This window comes from Lonchura striata, chromosome 13, assembly GCF_050655825.1.
Source record: "Lonchura striata isolate lonStrDom1 chromosome 13, ASM5065582v1, whole genome shotgun sequence".
Classification (NCBI taxonomy): domain Eukaryota; kingdom Metazoa; phylum Chordata; class Aves; order Passeriformes; family Estrildidae; genus Lonchura; species Lonchura striata.
This window is the reverse complement of record NC_140715.1, coordinates 7,050,526-7,074,084: the sequence shown is the minus strand read 5'-3', so window position 1 is coordinate 7,074,084 and position 23,559 is coordinate 7,050,526. Positions and strand designations below refer to the sequence as shown.

Genomic DNA, 23,559 nt, shown 5'->3' with positions numbered 1-23,559 from the left:
ATGTTTCTTCCTATTGCATGTTGGCTCCATGTAAGTCCAAGGGTGGTTGTGGGCTTGTGTCAGTTCTGCAGACAAGGACTTTGTGTGCTTTGGGCCAGCTGAACAATTGCCAGTTGGCATAAAACCCATTTCTCCCTTGACCACGTAGAGGTAGAAGGTATGAACAAAGCAACTCACAGAAGCTGCCCTGATGTTACATGTTGTAGTTAGGGAAAAAAACCCCAACCAACCAAAGACCCAAACAATCCACACACATCCTACACCCATCTTGCATGAAAATGAACTCTACTTGTATGAGGACTGAATGTGTGGATCTCTTCTAATGGGAATTCAAAATTAAATTTGAAATTTGGGCTTTAGCTTGTTACTCATTTTTTAAAAATACTGGAAGTATGAACATATGTTTGATGCATTCCTTTAAAAATGTTAGTTCTGGGTCAAGTTTCTTCTTCTCCTACCACTTTAGAGCAACTTCATCTAGAAATTCCAGAATAAATAAAATTGTCTGTAATACCTTTTTAAAAACAGATTTATCAGCGCTAATATGTTTTGTTGCTATGATAACTCAGTTATCAACATTAAACATTTGTTCAGTTCATTTGTTTATCAGTGGCAGTTTGTTAGTAGTTATAAGTAGAATTCCATCTGCCAGATAAACTATATTGTAAATTAATGGAGAAATTAGCAGCTCCTGTTTTTTGGGGGCAGGGGGAGATGTCTCTCCTAATGAATATAGGAACTGAATTGCATGTAAATGCAGCTCCAGGAGATGGTTGGGGGCATCTCAGGTACGCTGCACACAAGTGTGCCAGTCAGGCGCAAACAGGCACACACTGTGATTATCTCAGTTTTCAAACCTGGAAGAGGCAAGAATGTGTTGCTAAATGAGAGAGGCAGTATGTCATGCTCACTGAGATAAAAACAGAAGCTGCCAGACACTTTGGCTTTATTCTGCGAATTCTTTGCTTCAAAACTCTCCTCTTTTCTTCAGGCTTATTCTGCCTCCCATTCTCATTCTTCCTCCTTCCCTCGTTGCTGTCGCGATCTCTCGCTCATTGTTCTCTCCCTCTTCCCCGTCTTTGATGCACATACGTTGTCACATTTCATTGACTCTCCCCTCTTCTCTGTTCTTACACTCACGCCTAGTGGTGCTTCAGCCAGAGCTCGCAGCCTCTCCGCCGAGTTTTAGTCATGTGTGAAGCTCAGTTTGATCGAGCGCTCCTTTTCTGCCTTTTCACTCTCGCGAAAGATTAAAAGGTGGCGTCACATCGCTCCCCGGCTTTTTCCCGCAGGAGGGACTTAAAAGGGACAACAAAAACTAATCACTTTCCATAAGCGTTTTCTTGCGAGAAGGGGACTTGGCTGTGCAATTCGAGGCCGGTGCTACGGATTGGGAAGGCTGGAGGATGCTTCATACTGCTAACAAGGGAAGGAAGCCTTCAGCCGAGGCAGGTAAGAAGTGTCTGAATGCGATGTTTTATGGAGTGCCGGGTCGGAGCCGTGCATTTCGGCGTTCTCGAACTGAGGCAGGCAACTGCAGCAAGAGGCAGCATCGCTGCTCTATCAGATTCCTATTGTTTAAGATGTAAAGTCTCTGCTATAAATTGAATTAGAGATGAGGTTCTGAGGACACTGTATTCACAATGACTGCTTGTTTTTTTCCCCCCTTTTCTCTGTGTATCAAAATGAATCGGACACACAGCTTTTGTGAAAGCTGGACTTTGCTTAAGGTTAAATTCAGTGCTGAAATCTCAGTGTAAGAAAAGCTTGAGTCTTAGAACCCTCAGGGAGCTTGCATTCTGCAATTTGATTGCAACAGCTCAATTAAAAAAAAAAAAAAGCTTTACTTATTTACTCTTTATTGTGTAAGGTAAAATCTAGCACTGAGTTTAGGTCTAGGTGAATATGGTTTGTTTGCCTGGCATTTTGTCGGATGAATAGCTATACCCTTTTAGATATACTGTAAAACCTATTTCGTGTTTATGTTTTGTAAATTGAGATTAAGTAGCATCCTGAATGAAATACGTGACTAAAACTCATAAAATGAATCTGTGTTTAGTAAAGCAATCACCAAATTAGAATAATGGATTTATGTCAGTTGTCAAATGGAGTTAACTCTGAAAGTGCTGTCCACAAGTGCACTTGGATTACAATAAAGGGCTTTCTGTTTAACAGTTATTGAGAGGAGCTAATTTATCAGGCAAAGCCTATGAACTTAAGTCTTGTGATAATATAAAATTCTATAGCCTAAAGGGTTTGTGGTTTTGGGAAACGTGCCCTTTTATTCTCTATAAAAATACATTAAGGTTTTATAGAGATTCAGAAGGCAAAAATAATTTTAGTAAGTGCTTTTTATTCACAGCTGGCATATTTAACTATTGGGATGCCTGTTTCTGTTCATCACTGGCTTTAGTGCCTTTTTTTCTCTCCCTACATTTTACAGTTGCTCTCTGTATCAGCAAACTGACTCAAAATAGGAGGAAGGGATTCTGAGCAACAATGATATTCTGAATTTCATTGTCACACTGAAGAGTGAACAAGCAGTCTAGGAGAGTTAGACCATTATTAGGGCTCGGGAAGAAAGCAAATACTGTTGTAGTGATCAGAGTTATTTGTAAAGTGGAGCACTTGCTGGCTGGCTCTGAGCAGAGCTGGGAAAAGCTAACTTCGGGAGCTGTCACCGAGTAAACATCCTCGGGTAGGCAGAATTTCGTGGCGCAGAGCTCCAGATGAGCACCCTGCAGAGTGACATGAATCTGTTTGCCTGAGAACTTTGGTCCTGATGCGAGGTGCCCAAAGGGGAGCTGCCTGCAGTGCCCGCGCCTCGCCATCCCAGCGGGGCTGTGCCTGAGCAGCTCAGAGGGGCTGAGCCCCCAGGGAAGCAGAGTCCCCCTCGCTGGAGCCCTTCAAGCCCTGCTCCTTCCTTCAGTGCTACTTAATCATGCACTTTCATCCTCTTACAAAGGGACAGATTTTTTTTAATTTTTTTTTTTTTTTTGGTCCCTGTGAAGGCTTGAAGTCAGAACTTGCAGATGTTTCACTGTTTTGCCGTGCATATTTTTACTTTTTAACTATGGTTTTGCTGAACTTGTTTATTTCATAGCATTGGAATCACCACTCCAGCTCTGCTTCACCTTTCAAAATGTTTCTGTTATGTTCTTCCTAGTTCTTTCTATGCTTCAGTTCTGTTTAGGCACATGTTGGGTCAAACCAAAATTACTTCTCTGACAAAAATTGAAGTCTTGGATGTAATGTGGTACTTTAAATGATATTTTGTGACTTAAATAAAGTATGTCTGAGTATAAATAGCAGATGAATTCTGGTAGGAATTAGTCATGAAGAATTTGGTGTTTATGAAATGGCAGAAAAGTGGAAGGTTGAAGCTGAGCCACCTTGATGTGCTTGAGCCCAGAATGCAAGATCTGAATTGCAGAGCATTTATCTCTGCCTTTGGCATTTGCTAACTCTGCCCTGCTAGATGTTAAATGGGTGATTAATAGAAATAGCAGCATTTTACTGATGTTCCAGTAGATGTTGCTGGAGAGCAAAGTTAAGATTACTTCATCTAGAGAGAGAAATGCAGTGAAATTGCAAAAACCAAAGAAAAACCTCAAGGCTGTTGGTGGTTCTATAATATGAGATCAATAATTTTTACATCATAATTGTAGGTGCTATTCCATCTGAAAACCTGAAGAGACACATGCTGAAATGAATCACATGTTGATACAACCATGTGTCTCTTTTAAAGATTTTAGTTTTTACTTACCTCTTCAAATTTTATCACTATTATTGACATTGTTTGATCTGTGTTTTCTTAAAGAAAGAGCTGAAAGAACATCCCTGAAAGGGTTTTTTTTTTTTGTTTTATTTTAATCAAAACCACAAAATACAGATGTTTAATTATAAATTAAGAAAATAAATGCATCCCACCTCAAAATTAGAGTTATAGTACAGTAAAGTTGCTTTCCTTTGAGAACAGCAAGAGCTTACCAAATCAACACATAAAAGACAAAAAAAAATCCCTCTTAATTTGTATTTTATGTACTTTTTTATCTATTAACAGTTGGGAGTTACCATCTTCTTATGTGACTCAGTTCTGAGAGAAGCCCTATGATGAGTCTCAGATCAATAAATTGGAAGCACCTAATGGCAAATGTGTGAATAGTAAACTGTGATGGTCTGTGCTAAAACTACTGTTTTAATTAATCTGATAAAATGATAAAGCAGTCCCAAAGGAGTAGAGGATTTTAGTGTACAGGCAATAACTGATGCAATTTCAGGCAACCACTGACCTCTATCTGTGGGAATATTTATTTTTGGAGATGATCAACCATAACTGATTTCAAATTCAAAACCCTAATGGGTGTTGTGTTTCTTTAATCCTAGCTTTTCATGTAAAGCAGGGTAAACATGCAAAACTTAGGCTAGTCATGCTAAAAATATGATCTCTCTGTGTGCAACTGGTTTGTACCTCTTTGAACATTAAATAAAATAGACAAGAATTATTTGAAGACCTTTTAGAGAAGAGATTTCAATTTTTAGAATTAAAATTACTATGTTTGAATTTTATAATACATAGGAGAATGTCTTTATTTTGTTTGCTACTTAATGTTGAAGAAAATTTCAAGTTGGGCTTATAAATGGGAAAAAGTGCACATAAAAAATGTGTGGCAAATCTCTACAGTCATCTCTCATGTAATTAGCATTGTATGCTATTTAGTTCTGGCTTAGATTTAGTATTTTTTTGGGTTTTGCAGGTGCGTGTGCCAAAATGGCTGTAATCTGAGAAGATTTAGGTTGATTGGGGTTTTTTTGTTGTTGTTTATTTGGTTTGGAGTTTTATTTCCAATATTTTGAATAGAGATTTCCTTAATGTTCTGCTTCTTTAATTTATTGCTCAATGTGTGCATGCACACAACTGTGTACATGCTAAGGTAATTCCTTAACCTTCAGAAAACTGTGTACTTGCAATGCAGAGGAAGTGAAATCTTCCTGTATTTCATGAGTATAGTTTAAGAAATGTAACAGATATGTATTTATTGAATGGGCATGTAGTTTTTGTTTTCAAACTTAGTGGTTCCTACAGTTTTAGGGACCATTAGCCATGGCCATTAAATGTTATATGTCTCAGTTGGCCATGGCCAAAAGTTCATGAGCAGTTTGACATTTTTAAAATTCTGTGTCACTCAGAAAAATAAGCCTGACTCTTTCCAGTGAGAACATCACCAGAATTATGTTCTCGTACCTTCCTCATTCTCAGACTTGTCAATTCAATGAAATGGTACATAATTTATTTTAAAAGATTGTAATATGTCACTGGTTTCTAAAGAGAATTCCCTGTTGAAAACATTGGCAAATTCAGTTTAAAGGCTTATGACACAATATAGCCCTAAGGAATAAACTTTATCTTTGTATTTCTCAGTTCTCAAAGTCATGAAGAGAAAAGCAAGCATACTTGTATACTGGAATTTTACTTAGGAGAACACTCCTGAAAGCTCAGAATAGCTGCACAGGATCAATAATTTTGGCCAATTGAGTTTAGTGCCATATTTCTCAGTAGTAGCAATGGTATATTTCTATGTTTGTCTCTGGATGCTTATTTATGTATAAACAATGACCAAAATCTGAATCCATGTATTTTAATTTAAGCCCATTTGAAATTTTAAAATACTATCCTAGTCTCACATTATTGGGACCGAGGAGGAATATATTTCTAGGAATCTGCAGTAAGTTATTGACATCTCAAGCTAGGATGTGTACACAGGAAAATGTACTGCAGATAATAGTAATTTAGTGACTTATTTGTGAGGCTTGCATCTATATCAGAGGCTGTGATAGTACCATTAAAACAGGTAAATAAAAATGTGAAAAAAAAAATTAAAAACTAGAAATAGGATTTGGCAACGAAGTCATCTTAACAATCTTCTGCAGGAGGTCATGGTTGTATATATTTTCCTCACTAATGATGCAATAACTCAAAGTATGGGATGTAAGTTCTTTTAGCTGTATTGTGCAGAATATATTTAGATAGCACAGTTCTTACTCTATGCATGCAATTTTTGAAGATACAAAGATCAGTTGCTATCTATAGCTTATATTGATTTAATAAAATTCAACCTGTAGCTAGCTCATAGCTGATTCCAAATCAAATAAAATCTGTATTCTGTTATCACATGCAATATGATTATAACATGGTAAAACACTGCAGTAGAGGGTTTTATCCACCTGCCCTCATAAATAAATTATTTTTAAAAAGCAAAAAAGCTTTTTAGATAAAGCTTTTGTTGAAGCAGGACATTGTTTTCAGATTGTTCTCCTAAACTTACCATTGTCTGTTGGATTTCAGGAATAAATTCATATGAAAGTGTCATATGTGAGCATTCTCTATAAAACCCTGGAAGTGTTAGAAAACCCAATATATGTTTGCCAAGAATTTTGTTATGGAACTGAATACTGAGTATTTTCTGTTGGAGAATGTGCCTTTGAATTGTCACCTGTTAATTTTGTTTATATTTGTGGTAATGCCTCTTGCTGTGCTTGACCACACAGTACTGCCAAGTAATGGCTCTTAATGGTGTCAGTTATTCTAACATTGTTAGGGAAGAACATAGTCTCTTCTGTTCCCCTCATTTCTCTTTGTTACTGGATTAATGTCTATTTTGAATAGATTTTAGTTGACAAATTCAACTCCTTCAGTCCCTTCTGTTTGGTCTAAATGTCAAACCCAACACAGGCTTTTGTGGTTTTTTTTTTTCCCTGGCAGCACAAAGGGGACAAGGAATCTGCTGCAAGATGTTATCGTTTGGTGGGGGAACAAGGCTTGTACTGAGCTGGGAGAGACTGGTCTCCTCTCCCCACACACAATAATGTCTGGTTTGCAGTAACCCAGTGTGTCTGACCTGTAGCACTCCCTCCCCAGCAGATGTTAATGCTAAATGAAACCTGGTTTATCTCAGTATTTATATTGATATTCATAGTTGTAGCCTAATTCTGTACGTAACTGCTAAGGTGTGGCATGTTCCTGTTGGAAGGACACAAAGAGAAGAGGGTGGGAAAAACAGCAAGAGATTTCTGCAGGAAAGAAAACATTTCTGAGAACAGTGTGGGATTAAAGTCAAAACTGTAACATCAGATACTGAATGCAGATTTATCTTAAAGTCAGCCTATTGTAGTATTGCTCTGGTGTGTGTGCATGGACATAAATAATGTATATGTGCTATACATATATACATGCAGTCTCTAGAGGTCAGTAGAATGTAAGGAATGGACAGATGTTCAGTTTTCTAATATGAGCCTTTGAAATGCAGCATATCAGTTGTTGCAACCTAGAAAAAGATGAATATGCTTCTAATGAAGTTTGGAAGTGAAGTAATTAATCAGAGTTAACAAAGAGCTGAATGGAGGAGAATCATGTCTGTCGTGTTGCGGAAATGAGAGTAAATTATTTGTTTTGGGCAAATTCCTGATAAATGCTCATTTGCGTTCTGAGAAACTTGACAGAGATCCAAACCATGATTATTGTATTATAGCTCATTATATTGCATCTCCTTGCTACCTTTTCTGAGAGGATCTTGTAGAATGACTGAAATGAAATTTAAAATGGTGTTTTGAGACAGCGTGTGTCAAATGCAAAGCAAATCAAGGCTTCAGCGTTGGCAATGTATTTTCTCTTCATGTTTACCCTGTTAGCCATGGCCAGCCTTAAGAAATTAGTTCTTTCATCCTCATTCACCACCTTCTAACATGAAATCTTCTGATCACTTGTGGTTGAAGGTTCTGTTTTCTTTTTAAAAACTGTGTTCCCACAATCACAGAATAATTTAGGCTACAAAAGACCTCTAAGATCTTGGAGTCCAACCCGTGACTGATCCCCACCCTGTCAATCAGAGCAGAGCACTGAGCGCCACACCCAGATGTTTCCTGAGCACCTGCAGGGAGGGGGACTGCACCACATAGGGATGTGCCCTATGTGCCCAGGGGGGCAGCCCCTTCCAGTGCCCGGCAGCTCTTTTTGTGAAGAATTCTCCTTGATGCCCAGCCTCAACCTCCCCTGGTGCAGCTTGAGACCATTTCTCCCTGTCCTGCTGATGTTTCCCTGGGAGCAGAGCCTGACTCTCACCTGGCTGTCCCCTCCTGGCAGGAGCTGTGCAGAGCCAGAAGGTTCCCGTGAGCCTCCTTTGCTCCAGGATAAGCACTCCCAGCTCCCTCCCATGATTGACTTTCCAGACCCTTCTGCAGCTCCATTTCCTTCTCTGGACATGCTCCAGCACTACATTATCTAGACTCAAAAGAAATCCTGACTCCAGAGTCAGGCTGAGTCACAATGATGCATATGTATTGTTGTATTGTAAACAATGTGGTTAGATTTAAGTGGAGTTAGATGTTAAATTTATATATATGTATACACATGTATATAAATATATGTATATATATATATATATATATATATATATATATATAAATATATGTGTCTATATATATATAAAGGTCCTTCGAAATTAATGGTTTGTATGCTCTCTGTTTCTCTGCCTAAAGAGGCTTTTTGAGTGGTATTTGACATCTTCCTTCTGTTCATGTTGTAGTTCTGCTTTGCATTGTAAAATATTGATAGGACAATTCCTGTCATGGAATTAGTTAGATCGTCAATTCCCTTTTTACTTGCCTTCTGGTTATTTTCACTAGTTTGCCTGGAAGCTATGCTTCAAAAATCTCTGTGATCTCCCTAGATATTCTAGAAGGCATCTTTCAAAGTGGTTTCCAAAACTTGTTTTAGTAGTGAGCTAAACAGAGTCAATTGTTGCAAGAACCACTCTAGTTTCCTTTTCCCTCTGTTCTTTGAGTGTGTTGAAAACTTTCTTTAAGCATTAGATATGACTAAATGAAGTTCTGGAAGTGGATCTCAAACTTCAGTTTATCTACTTTTGGAGAAACAGGAAAACTACCAGCTCAGTAGCTGCTCAGTTTGTATTAAATTTATGCTTTTAACATAACATTGTGGTGGTCATAAAATATGTACTTGGATTCATTATTAATACATCATTACAAATAGTGCCTATGCATTGATGTTAATGAAGTCTAATAGTTCTCCACATAAACAGCAGATAAAATTTGAAGATCAGCCTGGTTCCGGTGTTTTAAGTTGCAATATCTGATTATATGAAAACATCACCTCTGTAGGTGGTGAAGAACTGACTTCCTCAATTTGAAATGATGGCAGGCCTTCGGGTTTAGTTGGTTTATGATTATATATTTTATTTTGCTTTCCTGTTGTTTGTGTGATTAGGCACAAAATAATTGTATTATGACAGGAATGATCCATATTTTTAAATACAGTGACTCTTACCAACCTGTGAATTTTGTTAATGTTTGTGCAGACAAAACTGAGTTTCAGAATTATAATTTCTAAAAAAATCTGTTATCATTGGGATTCCCCCACCCTTTAAGCAAAAGAATAATGAAGAGGTGGGGATTAGATCCAGCAGCACTAATGATGGAGGTGTATCTTTGGTTTCAGGAAATGTAAGGAGTGGATTGCTCTTTATATCCCCAGTCAGTTACATGAGGGAGTGGGAAATTATTGGATACAGCAAAAACAGAGATACAATGATTTTTTTGTAAAGGCTACTTGCCTTTCAAAAATACATAAACCAATGGTTTTGAGAATAATAAACAGCAGGCAGGGTTAGTTTGTATTGTTTACCCTATGTTTCAAGGCATGTTATTAGGAAATGGTAGGTTCTTTTGAGTCCACAGCCTAGTAGGCAATCCAGTAGGTAATCATAATATTAAAGAATTGTCTATGTAGTTACCTGTGATTGTGGAGAACTTGATTTTATTACTCAGTTGGTCCCACAGTTGAGTGTTTTATTTCTTTGTGAGAAGGGATGCATGCTTAGAAAACAGGACAAAATTTCTTGACTTCTACAACAAACACTGCAGAACTCTGAATTATGTGCAAACTTGAGTAACCATGAGATCTGGATATAGAGAAATATGAAATGACACTAATAACTAGTATCGCTGTAAAATTACAAATTATTTCAATTTAAGTGATTTCATTTTTCTACACACATTTTTAAAGTCTGTCACCATAAGCTGTTGACTTCATCTTGAATGCATTCTGCAGTCTTGACAGTTGAGGATTTGTTAATACTAAATCAGTAATTGTTGGCTTTGAAGAGGGATCCAGCATCTTCAGCAAGAGCTTATTAAACTGTAAAATATGGATTGCCTTTACCCTAATGGCCTCTGAATCCTATTACCATCCCATTAGAGAGTGTGGGATTTTAGTAATTCTGTTGTTGTTTTCAGTGGGCAGCAAGTACAATGGGGAAGGGCAGGGGTTAATGCAATTCATCTCCTGTAATAGTGTAACAGTGAGTCCTTTATCATTCCACGGGAGTCTTTTCCTTCCTGCAGGGAGAGTGTCTGCAGCCAGAACTAGTCCCCCACGCCCAAAAAACCCACCAAAACCCCTTGAGGTTTCCTTCATTAGCACTACTTTGTAAACACAATAGAAGTAAGTTGATAAATAAGTGCCAAGTAGGCTGTGGTCTAGGAGAGTTTTCAATTGCTAATATTGTGCCAAGAGGTATATTGAAAAAACACTTCAGATGAGTTCATTATATTTTTAATTATTTAATGCATCAATGCTGTAATATTCTGATTGGTTTCCAATCAGAAAGCACCTTATTCCTTTCCCCATAAATTCAGTGTGAAAAGTGTAAACCAAAATGTAAACCAAATGAGGAGAAAACAAGTGGTACAGTAAGAGTGAAACTTCCATATATAAAATGATAGTTGTTTATTTTGATCCGTATAAGCTACCTCCAATGATAGTAAGTCTTACTAGAGGAATAATTTGTTTAAAGTTTTCACTAGAAAGGAATGGGAAGCATTAGTAATTATTAAGAGGGAGTAGAAGAAGTCATGTGCAGGGGTTTTGTCTGCCTCCAGTTGTGCATGAGGCCAATATGTATATTTTTTCAGCACCTGATATGTTTTGGTTTTTTTTTCCCCAAGTGTTCTGTGGAGATTGATTTGACAGCTAGAGGCAACTTGCTTCTGATTTCAGAACAGGATCGAAAAGAGAAAGATTTCAAACAGATATATAGAAGGATCAGCTGAGAGAGACCTGTCAGGGTAATTTTTCAGATAAACAATATCTGATACACTGATGTGCATACCCTATTGAGTAGGGGTTAGTTTGATTCATGAGCTACTTCCAGCTAGTAATTTTCTTTTCAAATAGAGATAAAATGGATGAAAGTCAGGGCAGTTACTTTACCTTTATTCATTTAAGAAATTAGAAGATATTTGTATGGATTAGAGTCTTCATAACTAGTTCTCCCTTGTTTTCTTCAGTGCATTTGGTTCAATTGTTGTTTTACCTTTAAATACAGCAGCTTTATAATGAATAACCAGGATCTTGTGTGCAAACAGTGAGAAAGGCTAGAGCAGAATCTGATAGGAGATGGGTGACTACTGCTTAAAGCATAATGATTAAAGGTCATGTGAGCAGCTTTTTATGTTCTACCTGTGTTTATTTATGTCTGGCAACATATGTCTGTCTTTTGCATGTCTGGCAACAGAGCCCAAGAAAGCAAAAGAGAGACATCTTTAGAGAAGCAAGATCTTTGAGATCAAGTGCTCTGTAAAAACTGATCAGCTGCAAACTCATCTTTGCAGTCTTCCCTGGCTGAGTCTGTGGGCCCTTGCAGTGCTGCACACACACAGTTCCTCCTCTGTGGCCAGATCTGTTTTCTGACACGGGTAATGCTGGGGCTTGGAGAGAATTGATTGGTTGCCTCCTGGTCTTTCTGCATTCATTCCTTCCCAAAATGGAACATCACGATTGCTCCCCCTTCCCATGAATGTTGGAAAGAGAGAGCCTGAATTCATCTGCTGTGGGAGCTGCACATGGATAATCTGTTCTCTTAAACTATAAAATCAGGGACCAGTAACCCAGTTTCTTTCCTGTGGAATAGATAGGTTCTCTTTTACAGGCAGTGAAATTTAAATGCCTGGCAGTATGCTGTACAAGTAGGTCAGTGTTATAGCTGGAACCAAGTCAACTGATTTGTCAGAAAGCTATTTTCCCTCCTGAAAGCACCCTCTTCTTGACCCTGCATTGGGTAGAGTCCATGTAGGTCAGTCTAGTTCTGTTAAGTGCTGAGCAAGTCTGTGGGAAGGTATGATCTGCTTCCTTGAGTTAATAATCTAATTATAGCCTACTTACAGAAAACTGTAGTATCTAAATATTTTAAAGATTTTCTTCTTGCTTATGAGCAAACTTAAACAAGATTCTACTAGAAGAAATGTGCTTACTTTATAAAACAGCTTTGTTCTATAAAATCTCAGAATGAATCTTGGTTCTAACCAGTAGGACCAGGGTGATAACAATAGAATGAGGGAGGATATATTGCATTTTTAAATTTAGGTTTTGTTTTGATATCAGAAAGGCTAAAGCCTTTCAGAACACAGTAAACAAAAATATCACAAAGTAGCCATACTTGTAGGAATCCTAATTAATTTACAGACTGATGTAATGAAAAATAAAAATGATGGAGATCAATAAGCAAGGTTTGACAATAAAGGTGTTAAAAAAATAATACTTTAATTACAGAATTGTAACCAAGGGCAGTGTTGCAGTACTTCTGCTCTCACTTTTGTGTGGATGAGGAAATGTGCATCGTGACCGTGAGAGGAGTGGCAGAGTTTGCCTTGTGCAGGAGCAAAGCTCAGTGTGTGCTGGAGGGAACCTGGGCCATCTGAAGAGCTCGTTTTTTTCAGGGATGTAATGTCGAGTAGAGACGTGGATTATCTCCCTGTGTTGCCTTCAGCCTTGCTCCATTTGGGTGATGCTGTTTTGTGTATCCAGCAGGGTGGTGCAGCCCCTGTGATCACTGCAGATGTGTCAGTACACGTGTGTGGTGTGCTACACAACCAAGCTTTAATCTGAAACCTTTATTTTATATTGGATTAAGTTTTGTAGTGCTACAGGTTATTAGGAATATAGTTAGTGGAAGACCTTTTTCACAGAAGGCCTCTCATGGCAACTTTTGTTTCAAACCTACACTGTTATATTTTGTTTATATGTTTTTAAAGTGCTGGTATAGAATGCATTGTATACTGGGAAATGCTGGCGTGGATTTGTGGGGTTTGGGGGTTGTTTTGCAAGTACAAGCTTTATTTTGGTTTAAGTATGTTGTGATTAAACTAAAACTATATAAAGAAACACAAACTTTAAAACAATTAAGTTTATTTTAGTTTGTTTTTTGCATCTGAAAGCTGAGCTCGTTCTGTAAGTACTAAAATTAATCTGCCATCAAAATCATATTTTCTAAACATTTGACATATGCCAGAGAGGTGGAGAGGGGAAACAACAAGCAAATAAAACATTTGTGCCAAAGAGCTGCTTTTTAAATTAGCAAACAACATTGATGTCTCATCACAAACAAGAGAGCAGAATCTAATAAAGCATGCAGTATTTTCATTTTCATCTGTAAAGTAAAAATGGAGAAGCACTCAGCAAAGGTGGAAGTAGCCAAACAGAGAGGGAAAGAATTGCTCTGTCAGGAATGAAATAAATTTGATACAGGTTTAGTGGTCAGTTGTTAAACCCTGGACTAATAACTTAAGTGAAAGGTTGCAATCTAGTTTCTGTAATGTAATGGAAGAGTGTACCTGACTTTTGAAGATCGTCGATCTAATTAGTAATTGTTCTTTTGAACTGGAATTTGTTTCTCTCTGGGCTCAGTAACATTTCATTGTACTTTAAATTAGCTCAAAGGGAAAATGGAAATCTAAACAAGTAGGCTAGTCCTTTCAAACTCCCCCAAAAAAATTGATTGCTGGAAGGACCTTTCTGCAGCTGACATGATTTTTCTGTGTACTTGTGTTACTAAACACTTCTTAATGTCAATGACAGAAAAAAAGTCATTCCATGGTTTCAGGTGCATGGGTTTGAATGAAGGATGGAGGCCCAAAACGTGTGGCTGCTGTGGGCAGAGCAGGGGCTGTAACCTGCACTGTATTTCAGGTGTATTTCAGGAGCTGAACTGGGCTCTTCTGGGTGTGTTTGGCTGTGCCATTTTGTCTGCAGCGGGACATGAAGGCTAAGCAACATGATCTGTTGTTGTTCAGATCACGGGTTTGCTCTTGGTCACATTGGAAATAACTTCTTTCCAAGAGCTAATTTGGGAAGGGCAGAGCCTTGTTATGCAAAGGCAGGTAACATGAAAGGTTGAGCTTATTATCTAACAAACCCCCTCTAAATTAAGTCTTACTTTCTTTTTTTTTTTTCCTGCCATACCACATGGGGGGAAAGCCAATAAGCTAATTGAGTCAGGATTATCTTCGTTCTAGCTATAAGCCAGCAGAAATGTCTGTTATTTTTCTGAAAAGGTCTGCTAAGGTAATGCCAGGAGGCCCAGGATTGAAAGGGGTCATCCTGCTCCTGCCTCCCACCCTGCTGTTTTAAACAGCAGGAACTGCAGTTTCGCATTGATCAGTTGAAAAGTCCAACTTGAAAAGTTTGAGAGATCTTTTCCCAGGGATGTTTATTTGAAATTGATATTTTGAGGGCAGAAAAATCATCTGCCCACCTACAATTCTATGAATAAATAGGAAATGGCAATTAGTTATTGAAATTTGTTGTGTGTTGGTGACCAGCTAACAATCTTTTCACAAAAATGTGCAAATTGGGGTAATTCTGAGCTCAAGTTAACAGACCAGTGTGATTGGACCTTTCAGATATTTTTTCCATGTCAACTCCAGTGATTTTACATAAAATATCCCTTTTCTGATTAGGGGAGCTTTAGCACTGTTTACCAGCCATACTTACCCAAGTGCAACTTCTTTGATTTCTCTCTTAAAATTTCTCATGAGTTTGTGTAAGCAAGGAGCCTTTCTGGCCCCAGAGTGGAATTTTCATTATTTTTATATCACTCATGATACTATGAATTAATTCAGGATTGTGTAATGCAATATCCTTTCTGCAAAGTAGAAGTGCTTCCTATGCAATCTCAGCATTGTGTTCCAAACCCATGCTCAGCTGCAGGTTTTGCACAATGTGTTTGCAATGCCTGTATATTAAACTAGAGCTCTCTAGATATGAGTAATTCTGTGTGGTGGCACATGTAGTGTGTTTTAATATTTATTCCTTCACTGCCTTCTTATGGGGAAAAAAACCCTTTCAACTACATTAACACAAAGCCTGTCTGCATCAGTTGCTCTGCTTTTTTAATGGAAACACTGAGTTGAATTTGTGAATGAATTTGTATTCTGGTAACTCTAGCATTTGAGAAACAAAAGTGACACTGACTGCAGCAAATTAACTGATTCAGAGAGAAGGTTTGACTATTCCAGATGCTTCTGACTGTGTGAAAGCCAGACATTGCATAGACTTTTATGCAATGCCAACATTCTGACCATCAGAAAGTGGAAGAGTCACTGTTGGCTTTCCCACTATAATCTTTCTACTTCAGAAAGGGAAAGTATATCTTCAATACAAATACTGCTGTTCCTAGTACATAATTGTAAAGCAATGTTCTAATATGCTCCTTTTACTTCCTCAACAAGGTTGTCAGCATGAGTTTATATTAACCACTTGCAAAATCCCTCTGTATGTATATGGAGAAAGTAGTACACAGAAATTAGAAACCAGATTTATAAAATGAGAATTGGGGGAGTTGGCAATTTCTTTTCAGTCTGAAGCCTGCTAATTCAGAGTGATTATTCTGATCAGCACTATATGGAGTTAAATCCCTCTCTGGATGTTTGCATTTTCATTCTTCACTGCAATTTTGAATGCACCTTTCAACTAGTAGAGAATTATTTTGTTCTTTTATGTGTGGGGGCATTGGGATGATATGTAGTCTTATTTTCTGCTGTCCCATTTGCTGACTGCAAAAGAATGGAATGTACCAGTGGCTGGTTTGATACCAGGAAAAGAACAAGCTGCAGCTCTACTGGCACTACAGTAAATTGGAAGTGAAGATGTTCTTTCTGAAGCAGAGGTGTGTTCTGGTATGTGTTGGCATTGTTGGCTGTGTGGGACTTGCCTCCAGGAAATGCTCCTGTGGTGTGCAGGCTTTGTCCCCAAGTCCAGGTTAAAAGCTGGGAGCAGTGGTGAAGTCACTGCTGTACGTTTGTACTGCTGCCAGTTTTTGTGTGATGTGTCGTGTATTAGCTTACAGATATAATCCTGATAAAAGCTATGTCCATTGTCTCTGTAACACAGCTTAGGGAAAGGGAAAAGGAATAGGGGAAAAGCAAACAAACACCAAACACAACCATTGTTCTGTGCAGCAGGACTGTGGATTTTGGCATGTTGTGGTTGTAGGAAAAAATCTTCATCTCATGCCTGAAACTAAGATCTAAAGGGATCTTTTTTGCTCAGATTTTGTTTTCATGTGGGTTGTTTTTTATACTCCAATCCATTGACAACACTTTCCCATGCATCCAGCAAAACTGTAGGACCTTGCCTTTTTGTGTGAGTAAAGTGGTTTTCACCTCAAAATTATAAACACATTAGGAACTGTTTGTCTGTTAGGAAAATGTATGCTTCTAAGGTTTTAGGAGTTTTGTTCAAGGTCTTTAACATCAAATTAGCAAAAAAAAAGGTATATTAAAATCATTAGAGAGAGTGAGTTCTTGCTTTTACGTGAGCTCAATTTTCTCCTGTGCTAAGTCTCCTGAGATCTGTAGACAGTCAGTGCCAAGATAACATTGGCACCATTTTCTTATTGCCATGGTGATCTTCAGCTCTGCTGAATACTCAAGGGAGACCATGGTATTTTAAAGCAAGTAGAATTTTGGTAATTAAAAAGGCTGGAAGGAAGGGTCTTTCTAAATTTTGCCAGCCTGGGTAAATAAGGATAATGAATTATGTCTGAATAGGGAAGTTATTAGTCTGCTTTACTTGATTAGTACAGAGTATGAGTCAACTAGAAAGGGTCAGAGTGTGTCGGAATCTGAGGCATTGATGATTCTGAGATTGTGGAAAGTCTCTGTCTTTCAGCCCCACTGCCAAAGCAGAAGCCATAATTGGTCTGTGCTGGTTTCCAGGTTGTTTATTCTGTTTATCTCTCACATGTTCTGCTGCCCTGCCCAGCTCTGTCCTGCAGGGCAGCGTGTGGGGCTCTGCCCTCAGTGGGATGTGACAAACATTAAATACCAGAAACTCCCTGGGCTGGATTTACAAGAACGTGCCAATATCTGTCACCTACGTTGGACAGTGTGTCCCCAGCCTGAACCAACAGAAAAATGCCAACACCACAGTGAAACATGGAGGGCATGAAGAAGGAGAAAAAGGACAAGACACACCCAATTTCTTCCATCTTGTTCCCTTTGAACCGCTAATCTAGAATCCTAACATTTTACTTTTGCACCCGTGCCACACTTAATTATTACTTATATCAAACACTCAGAGCTGGTAATTGATCCTGTAAGATCGAAAACTCTTTTGCATGGACAGAGATCACAGCCAGTGTCTCTGGGGCTCTGTCCAGGGGGGTTCCTGACCCCTGCCAGGGTCCCAGGGAGGCAGAGGGAAGCTCTGGACTCCCACAGGAGTGGGGCAGGTGGGATCTGCAGGTGCAGCAGCACTCAGGATCCCAGCTGAGAGGCTGGGCAGGGCTGCCCTGCTCCTCCTGCCTGGCTGCATGGCAGGAAGGCACCAGCACATTCATGAGATTTGCAAATTAATCTCGTGCTTGGAGTTGGCCTCCTCCTTTGTAGGCTGTTTTATTAAACGCCAGTTTTACACTTTACTGATGGCAGTGGATTTTTCAGGCTCTCCATCATTTCTCTGTCATGGCCCAGTTTTCATTTCTCTCAGGCTACAGCATGAGTCAGCATTTGGGATTGTTTTATGATAACTCTGATATTCCCTCCACTTTTTTTTTTTTTCCTTTCTCTTTTATGGCCCTTTCAAGCTCATCAATCAGCGTACAGAGGCAGTGTAAAGCATGCAGACAGGAAGGATTGTGAGACATCTGTTACACTGATAAGTTGGGGTCAAAAAAAAATTATAAAATCTCCGTACTAGCACAATTTCAACCCTTTATTTCAGGTCAAATTTAGCCTTCAGCCACAGAAGCTGTTTTTGCAAAGCTGTGTATTGTCTTGAACACATTTGCAAAATACACTTTTGGCTAGCAAATAAGCATTTAAAATGAAACTTAATTTTTTTATATTAAATTTGAATAGTTTGTCAAAAATACAAACTACTGTGATGTGTCAATTCTTTTTAACTCATTCCATCCATATGCTTATATCCATTGTTACCTCTTAATACTGCTTGTGATGTGGGGAAGGAGGCACTTAAATACTTTCTTCATAAAATATGATATTTAAGTTTGTTACATTGCAAAGTAGAAAAAGCAAGCTGGATTCTCCTTCAGCGTACAGTTTAGTCATGGCACACCTGAAAGCTGCCCATTGTTCTCATTAAGTGTTAAAAGGGATTCCAGTCCATTAAACATGTTAAAAACCAATTTCCTTATCAAGCTAGATTTTAAGGCTTGTTGAAACAAGCTGTCCTGGTGACTTTAGAAATGCATACATGTGGTTCTTGCGGAACAGAAGCACTGTGCAGTTCCATGTTGGTACTGTAAGATTGTGAAGAAAACTTACCTGAAAGATTTGGGATTAAACAGGAAATTTGTATTTGGTGTCCAAAGTGTATATTACATGCATATTTACTGTTTCTCTTATATAATACATGCATAATTATTGTTTCTCTTATTTGGCTGTGTCCTCAAAAATATCTGTATCCAGGGGATAGACTCTGAGCTCCTTCAGTGGTCTCCAGGCTGGAGCTCTGGAACAGCAGTGCTAACGTGGTAGTAACCACATGGTAGCTTTGCACAATCTCCAGCACAGGCAGCTAATGAAAAAACCCAAAAGCTGTTGTTATTCTGGGGACAGTAGAAAGCTGTGCTCTGTGTGTGTGACACCCACCCCAATCCCCCAGCTCATCTGGTAGCTCCTGGGGATGCTGCTGCCTCCATCCTGTGCCAAGGTGTGCAGCTCCCCAGGTCGCTGCTGAAGAGGTAGGTGGGTTTGGACAGCTCTGTCTCAATTCCTGAGGACACAGAGGAACTCTCCCCAAATGCTTCAGTCTCTAATTAGTGGGCACAGAGCCCTGCCAAGAAATGCATTTCTGGCACAGCTCCACTTCACTGAGTGGGTCAGGGTTTTGCTGATTTTTATTGCTCTACTCTATATGTGATTGATTTTGTCCAACTGAATGTAATCCCCTGGTCTGTTTGTTTTGTCATATCAGCATATGTAAATTTAATCTTTGATGGGGCAATCTTTACGGTTTGTTTTTTTATTTTTCAGTTTTGTGGTGGGTTTATGTATTTTCAAGTATTTTAATGGAAGCATCCATTTAGGTAAATTAGAAGCTTACTAGCGTTTTTACTTATTTGCATTGGGTTTTTTATTATTTAAAGACCATAGGCTAACTATGCTCTAAATTTACCTTCTTTCTAAAAGGATAAACTTATTACTTGCCTGGCTCTGAGCAAGGATTACAGGAAATAAACAAGCCCAAGTCTCTATCTAGTTATTTTTAGCTTAACTATACTACTTCTTATTTCAGTTCAAGATGAGATGAGAACTGCAAATAGCCTAAATTAGTCTGTAGCATTTATATCTTGTTAAGTTTCCTGCTTTGGAAAATATGCAGGAAAATCATTATACGTGGTATTCATCTAGAGGCTGATGAGTTTGTTATAATTATGAAGGTAGATGTAATGAGATGAAAACATCTTTCTTTAGGCTCTCTGAGGAATTCCTTCTCTCCATATTGCTGTTGGGTTAACTGTTTTCTAACCAAAGTGTTCCTCAGCATTCACTTCTCATGTTTTGGGGTTTCCTCAGTTCCTGCTTAGGAAATTGATTGATTGGCAGCTCTGCCATTAGCATTTATAGGTGATAACTAATTAAATTCTACATGCACATGAGTAGATAATAAAGACCCCTTCGCATCTCATTTATTAACACAAGTCTCCAGTGTAATTATCATTTTACAATTATTTAGCATGCTTAATAACTCTTTGTTGAGTAACTTTCTAGGTCCTTCCAAAGGACACTGAGATACAGGTGCATCTAAAATCTACAAAGTTATGATATAAAGTTGGAGGTTTAGTTTATGCTTCCTTTTTTCTTTCAGGAAAATATCTATAGTTTTTTTCAGCTCAAAAATTTTATGTGACTTGATAATTCCTATTCTGTGTTCAAATATTTGATAGGCATCATGAAGCACTTAGGTGAGGAGACTGGAAGATGTGTGTGGATTCAGTTTATGGTTTTCTTCACAGGGAATTGTGTCAGCAAGGAAGGAACTAATGAGAATGGGACTATGAATATTTACTGTTTGAGGAGTGCTGAGTTTGCTTGATATCACTAGCAGAGGAGATTAGAAATGGCTCTTTTTATTTTGTTTCTTTTGATCATGATGATTCTTGTTTGTGTGGTGGTAATTTATTTTTTCAAGGCTGTGTCCAAAGTCCTCCTTTCCCCAAAGGCTTTTACCTGTATGTTTCATCCATATGTTTTTATTTATGTGCTAGTAAAGTATATGTGTATATTTACATGTAATTGTCCAAATATAATCCGTGCAAGTGCTATGTTTGAGAAGTGGTTATGATACCCCTATTTTCATGTGAGGAGAGCTCTGGAGAAATTAAACTGAGATTGACAAAACCTTTCCTTCAGTAATTGATAAATTTATAACATTTTTATTATATTATTTGTCTGTTTATATATATATATATATATATATATATATATATATATATGTATAGAAATGCCTGCTGTTACTGTAACTTCACAAAGTTGGGCTGACTTTTATGTGGCAATACCAATTTCTAAGGAATGCAGGGGCCGGGGGTATCTTTCTGTTATTCTTTTCTTCATTTGCACTGTACCTGTAGAAGTGGCAATTTTCAGGGAGTCACGCACTGAATATTTTGGTGTGAATTTTTATGACAGCAGAAGTTTCACTCACGATTGCAGTTTAACTCTCTTGTGGAGATATTCAAGATTTAAACATAAAAAACTGCACAAGTTCTTTCTTCACAAGAACCTGTCTTTTCCCTTAACTGTAATCCCAGACTGCTGTCAAGTTTTTAAAGCTTCACATAAGCTTGACCTAGAATAGAACTTTTTTCACAAGCTTAATTTTGTAGATTTTAGTCATTATTCACCTTTTATGCCCATAATAATGCCTAGTCATGTTTTGCAGCCAAACACAGATCTTCTGGCACAGAAATCATGTTTACATTTTTGTCAGGAAGTTGAGATCACCACCTGATCCAAATATTTATTAAAGAAATTGTCAGAAAGCAAGCAGATATTTAAAGAGAGACTAGTCCAATGTCCTGGTCAGTTTTTAATATGCTCTGTATGAGATAACTATTCTTGAGCTAGACCAATTTCTAACTAAAGGTAAACTAAAATCTTTTGGTGCCCAAATTAAACAGAGGTTCACAGTTTACCTTAGGTTAGAAATTGGTCTAACTAAAGATATAAACTATGTCTACCTTTCCTGGTTTCTTGACTTTTCAACATCCGTTTTCCTTAATCCTTCAGTCTCTCTTGATGTGATGTGATAACATGCTATAGAAAAAGGGAGAAGGCAGTTTTTCTGCAGTGCCTAAAGCAGCAAATGTGTATTTGCTCTCTAGCCATAGAGTGAATGTCCACTCAGGCTGGGGACAGTTCATTTACAGTGGGTGAATGTCCACTCAGGCCAGGGCAGCACATTTGCAGTGGGTGAAGGCTTTGTCAGACAGCTCAGAGCTCTCTGCAGTTTGGAATGTGACTTTGCAGTAGTGGAGGCTGTCTCGGCTGTTGTCAGTTCTTACTGAGCTCTGGGGAAATGCACAGCAAAAAAAAGGTGCAGCAAGAGCCATAAACTAGATTCTTGCTTTTATCTTTGCAATCCTTGAAAACAGAAGTGATTGCCAATAGGATTGGGGTGGATACAGGTGTGAATAACTTGGGGCAGGGCTGCCCACCTCACTCGGGTTTTTGTAGTAGGCAGAAGATGAGTGTGGTTTGATTTCTCTCATTTTCAGTTATTACAGCTACTTTTTGCATATATCTTAGGGGGGGTTTATCTTGAATGGTATTTTCTTACAGGCTTTGGGTTTTGGCAGCAAATACTCAAGATCTAGGCAGGAGATGTGGGCAAGTGTGCATGTGCTGATTGTGTTCTGCCTCGTGGCAGATACAGCTCATGTTTCTTTAGGTGAAAGAGTGACTTACATATTGCATTCTGCCTTGGTCTGTATGAGACTGTTATTCAGGAGCTGTTATTTGTTACTTCACAAATGCCTTTGCTATAACCTTCCTCTCACATAGTGAGTTAAACTCCTCAGCTAATTTATTTAAATTCTTTAGTCACTGAGGACTGTGCATTTGTATAAATGACTGAACATAGAGAATTTATTTTCAAAATGTGTAAGCGGCTAAATCTTGCTGATGTGATTGTGAGTGTTGGTGCAAAAAAACCGAAAGGAAAATAATAAAATTTTGGAGGCTACTAATACTGCTAAATAAAAAAAAGTTTTTAATATGCTATTAGATTATAATAGAATAATTGTAGATCTATAATATAGATTATAGATAATACAATATATATTATATTTATATAATATAGATTATAATATAATAATTAGATTAATATGCTTTTAGATTTTTCTGCAATTAGTGCAGAAAATGTTACTTACTTTTTACATTTTAAATGGTAGAGAGTAAGGGTCCTACTTTTCCCTAGGTGACTGTGTTTTAGGAAGCTCTGTTTTATTCAAAATTTCATGATGATACACATATATGTCTTGTAGATATGCCACTTTGGTCTTTTAGTCATTGTTCAGTTTTGTACTGCCTATATATTTTATTTATATTTATATTTTGTACTACCTATATATTTTTGTACTGCCTATATATTTATTGATAGTTTATATATCAAAAGTCCTTGGAATGTTAAATAATTCTTAAATTAAGTATGTCTTGTGAGAACCTGCATCTGCAAAACTCCCAATTTGTGTTGATAGCCGGCTGCGCAACTTTTGCTTCCACGTGCTTTTACCTTGCTCTTTTAATTTAGCGTTTGGTGGCACAGACGTTTTGCAAGAACTTTTAAGGACTTCTTGAAACAAATAAACGCTTCGATGGCCAGGCCATTTGCACCAGCAGTGAGGATGAAGATTTGGTGGTGGAGTTCTCGTGTGGCTGCCAAAGTGACCTTGGCCGGTGGAGAGATGACGGAGCGCTTTGGCGGCCGCTCCTGACAGCAGCGCGATAGCGGCGCGCCTGACAAATCGCCCACATTAAAATGGGGGCCACTTTCAGCAGCACCGGCATCCCAATCCATCAGTCCTGATTACTACACAAACGTCAGCCATGGTGCAGAGCACATTTGTCAGGGGGAGTAAAAAGCTGCTGTCAGTAGGAGCGCTCGCTGTCGCGGTAATGGACTGAGGCTCGCTGCGGTGACGCGCAGGAACCAGCGCAAGGCCTGAGCAGGACTTGGAGAAA

General features: G+C 38.3%; 1 protein-coding gene across 25 annotated transcripts in view; it reads left to right on the top strand.

The window, feature by feature from the left end:
* The window catches only part of TENM2 (teneurin transmembrane protein 2), a 1,518,527-nt gene that overhangs the window by 1,179,367 nt on the left and 315,601 nt on the right, over positions 1 to 23,559 (top strand). For 2 of the 25 annotated variants that reach the window (XM_085591023.1, XM_085591021.1), the window contains exon 1: positions 955 to 1,452. The exons of 21 other annotated variants lie outside the window; for them this stretch is intronic. In XM_085591023.1, coding sequence (XP_085447149.1) covers positions 1,407 to 1,452 — 46 coding nt within the window. In that variant the 5' untranslated portion in view covers positions 955 to 1,406. Of the gene's footprint in view, positions 1 to 954; positions 1,453 to 23,559 lie in introns of those variants that run through there. 2 more of the 25 variants (XM_085591019.1, XM_085591020.1) reach the window with 2 other exon arrangements.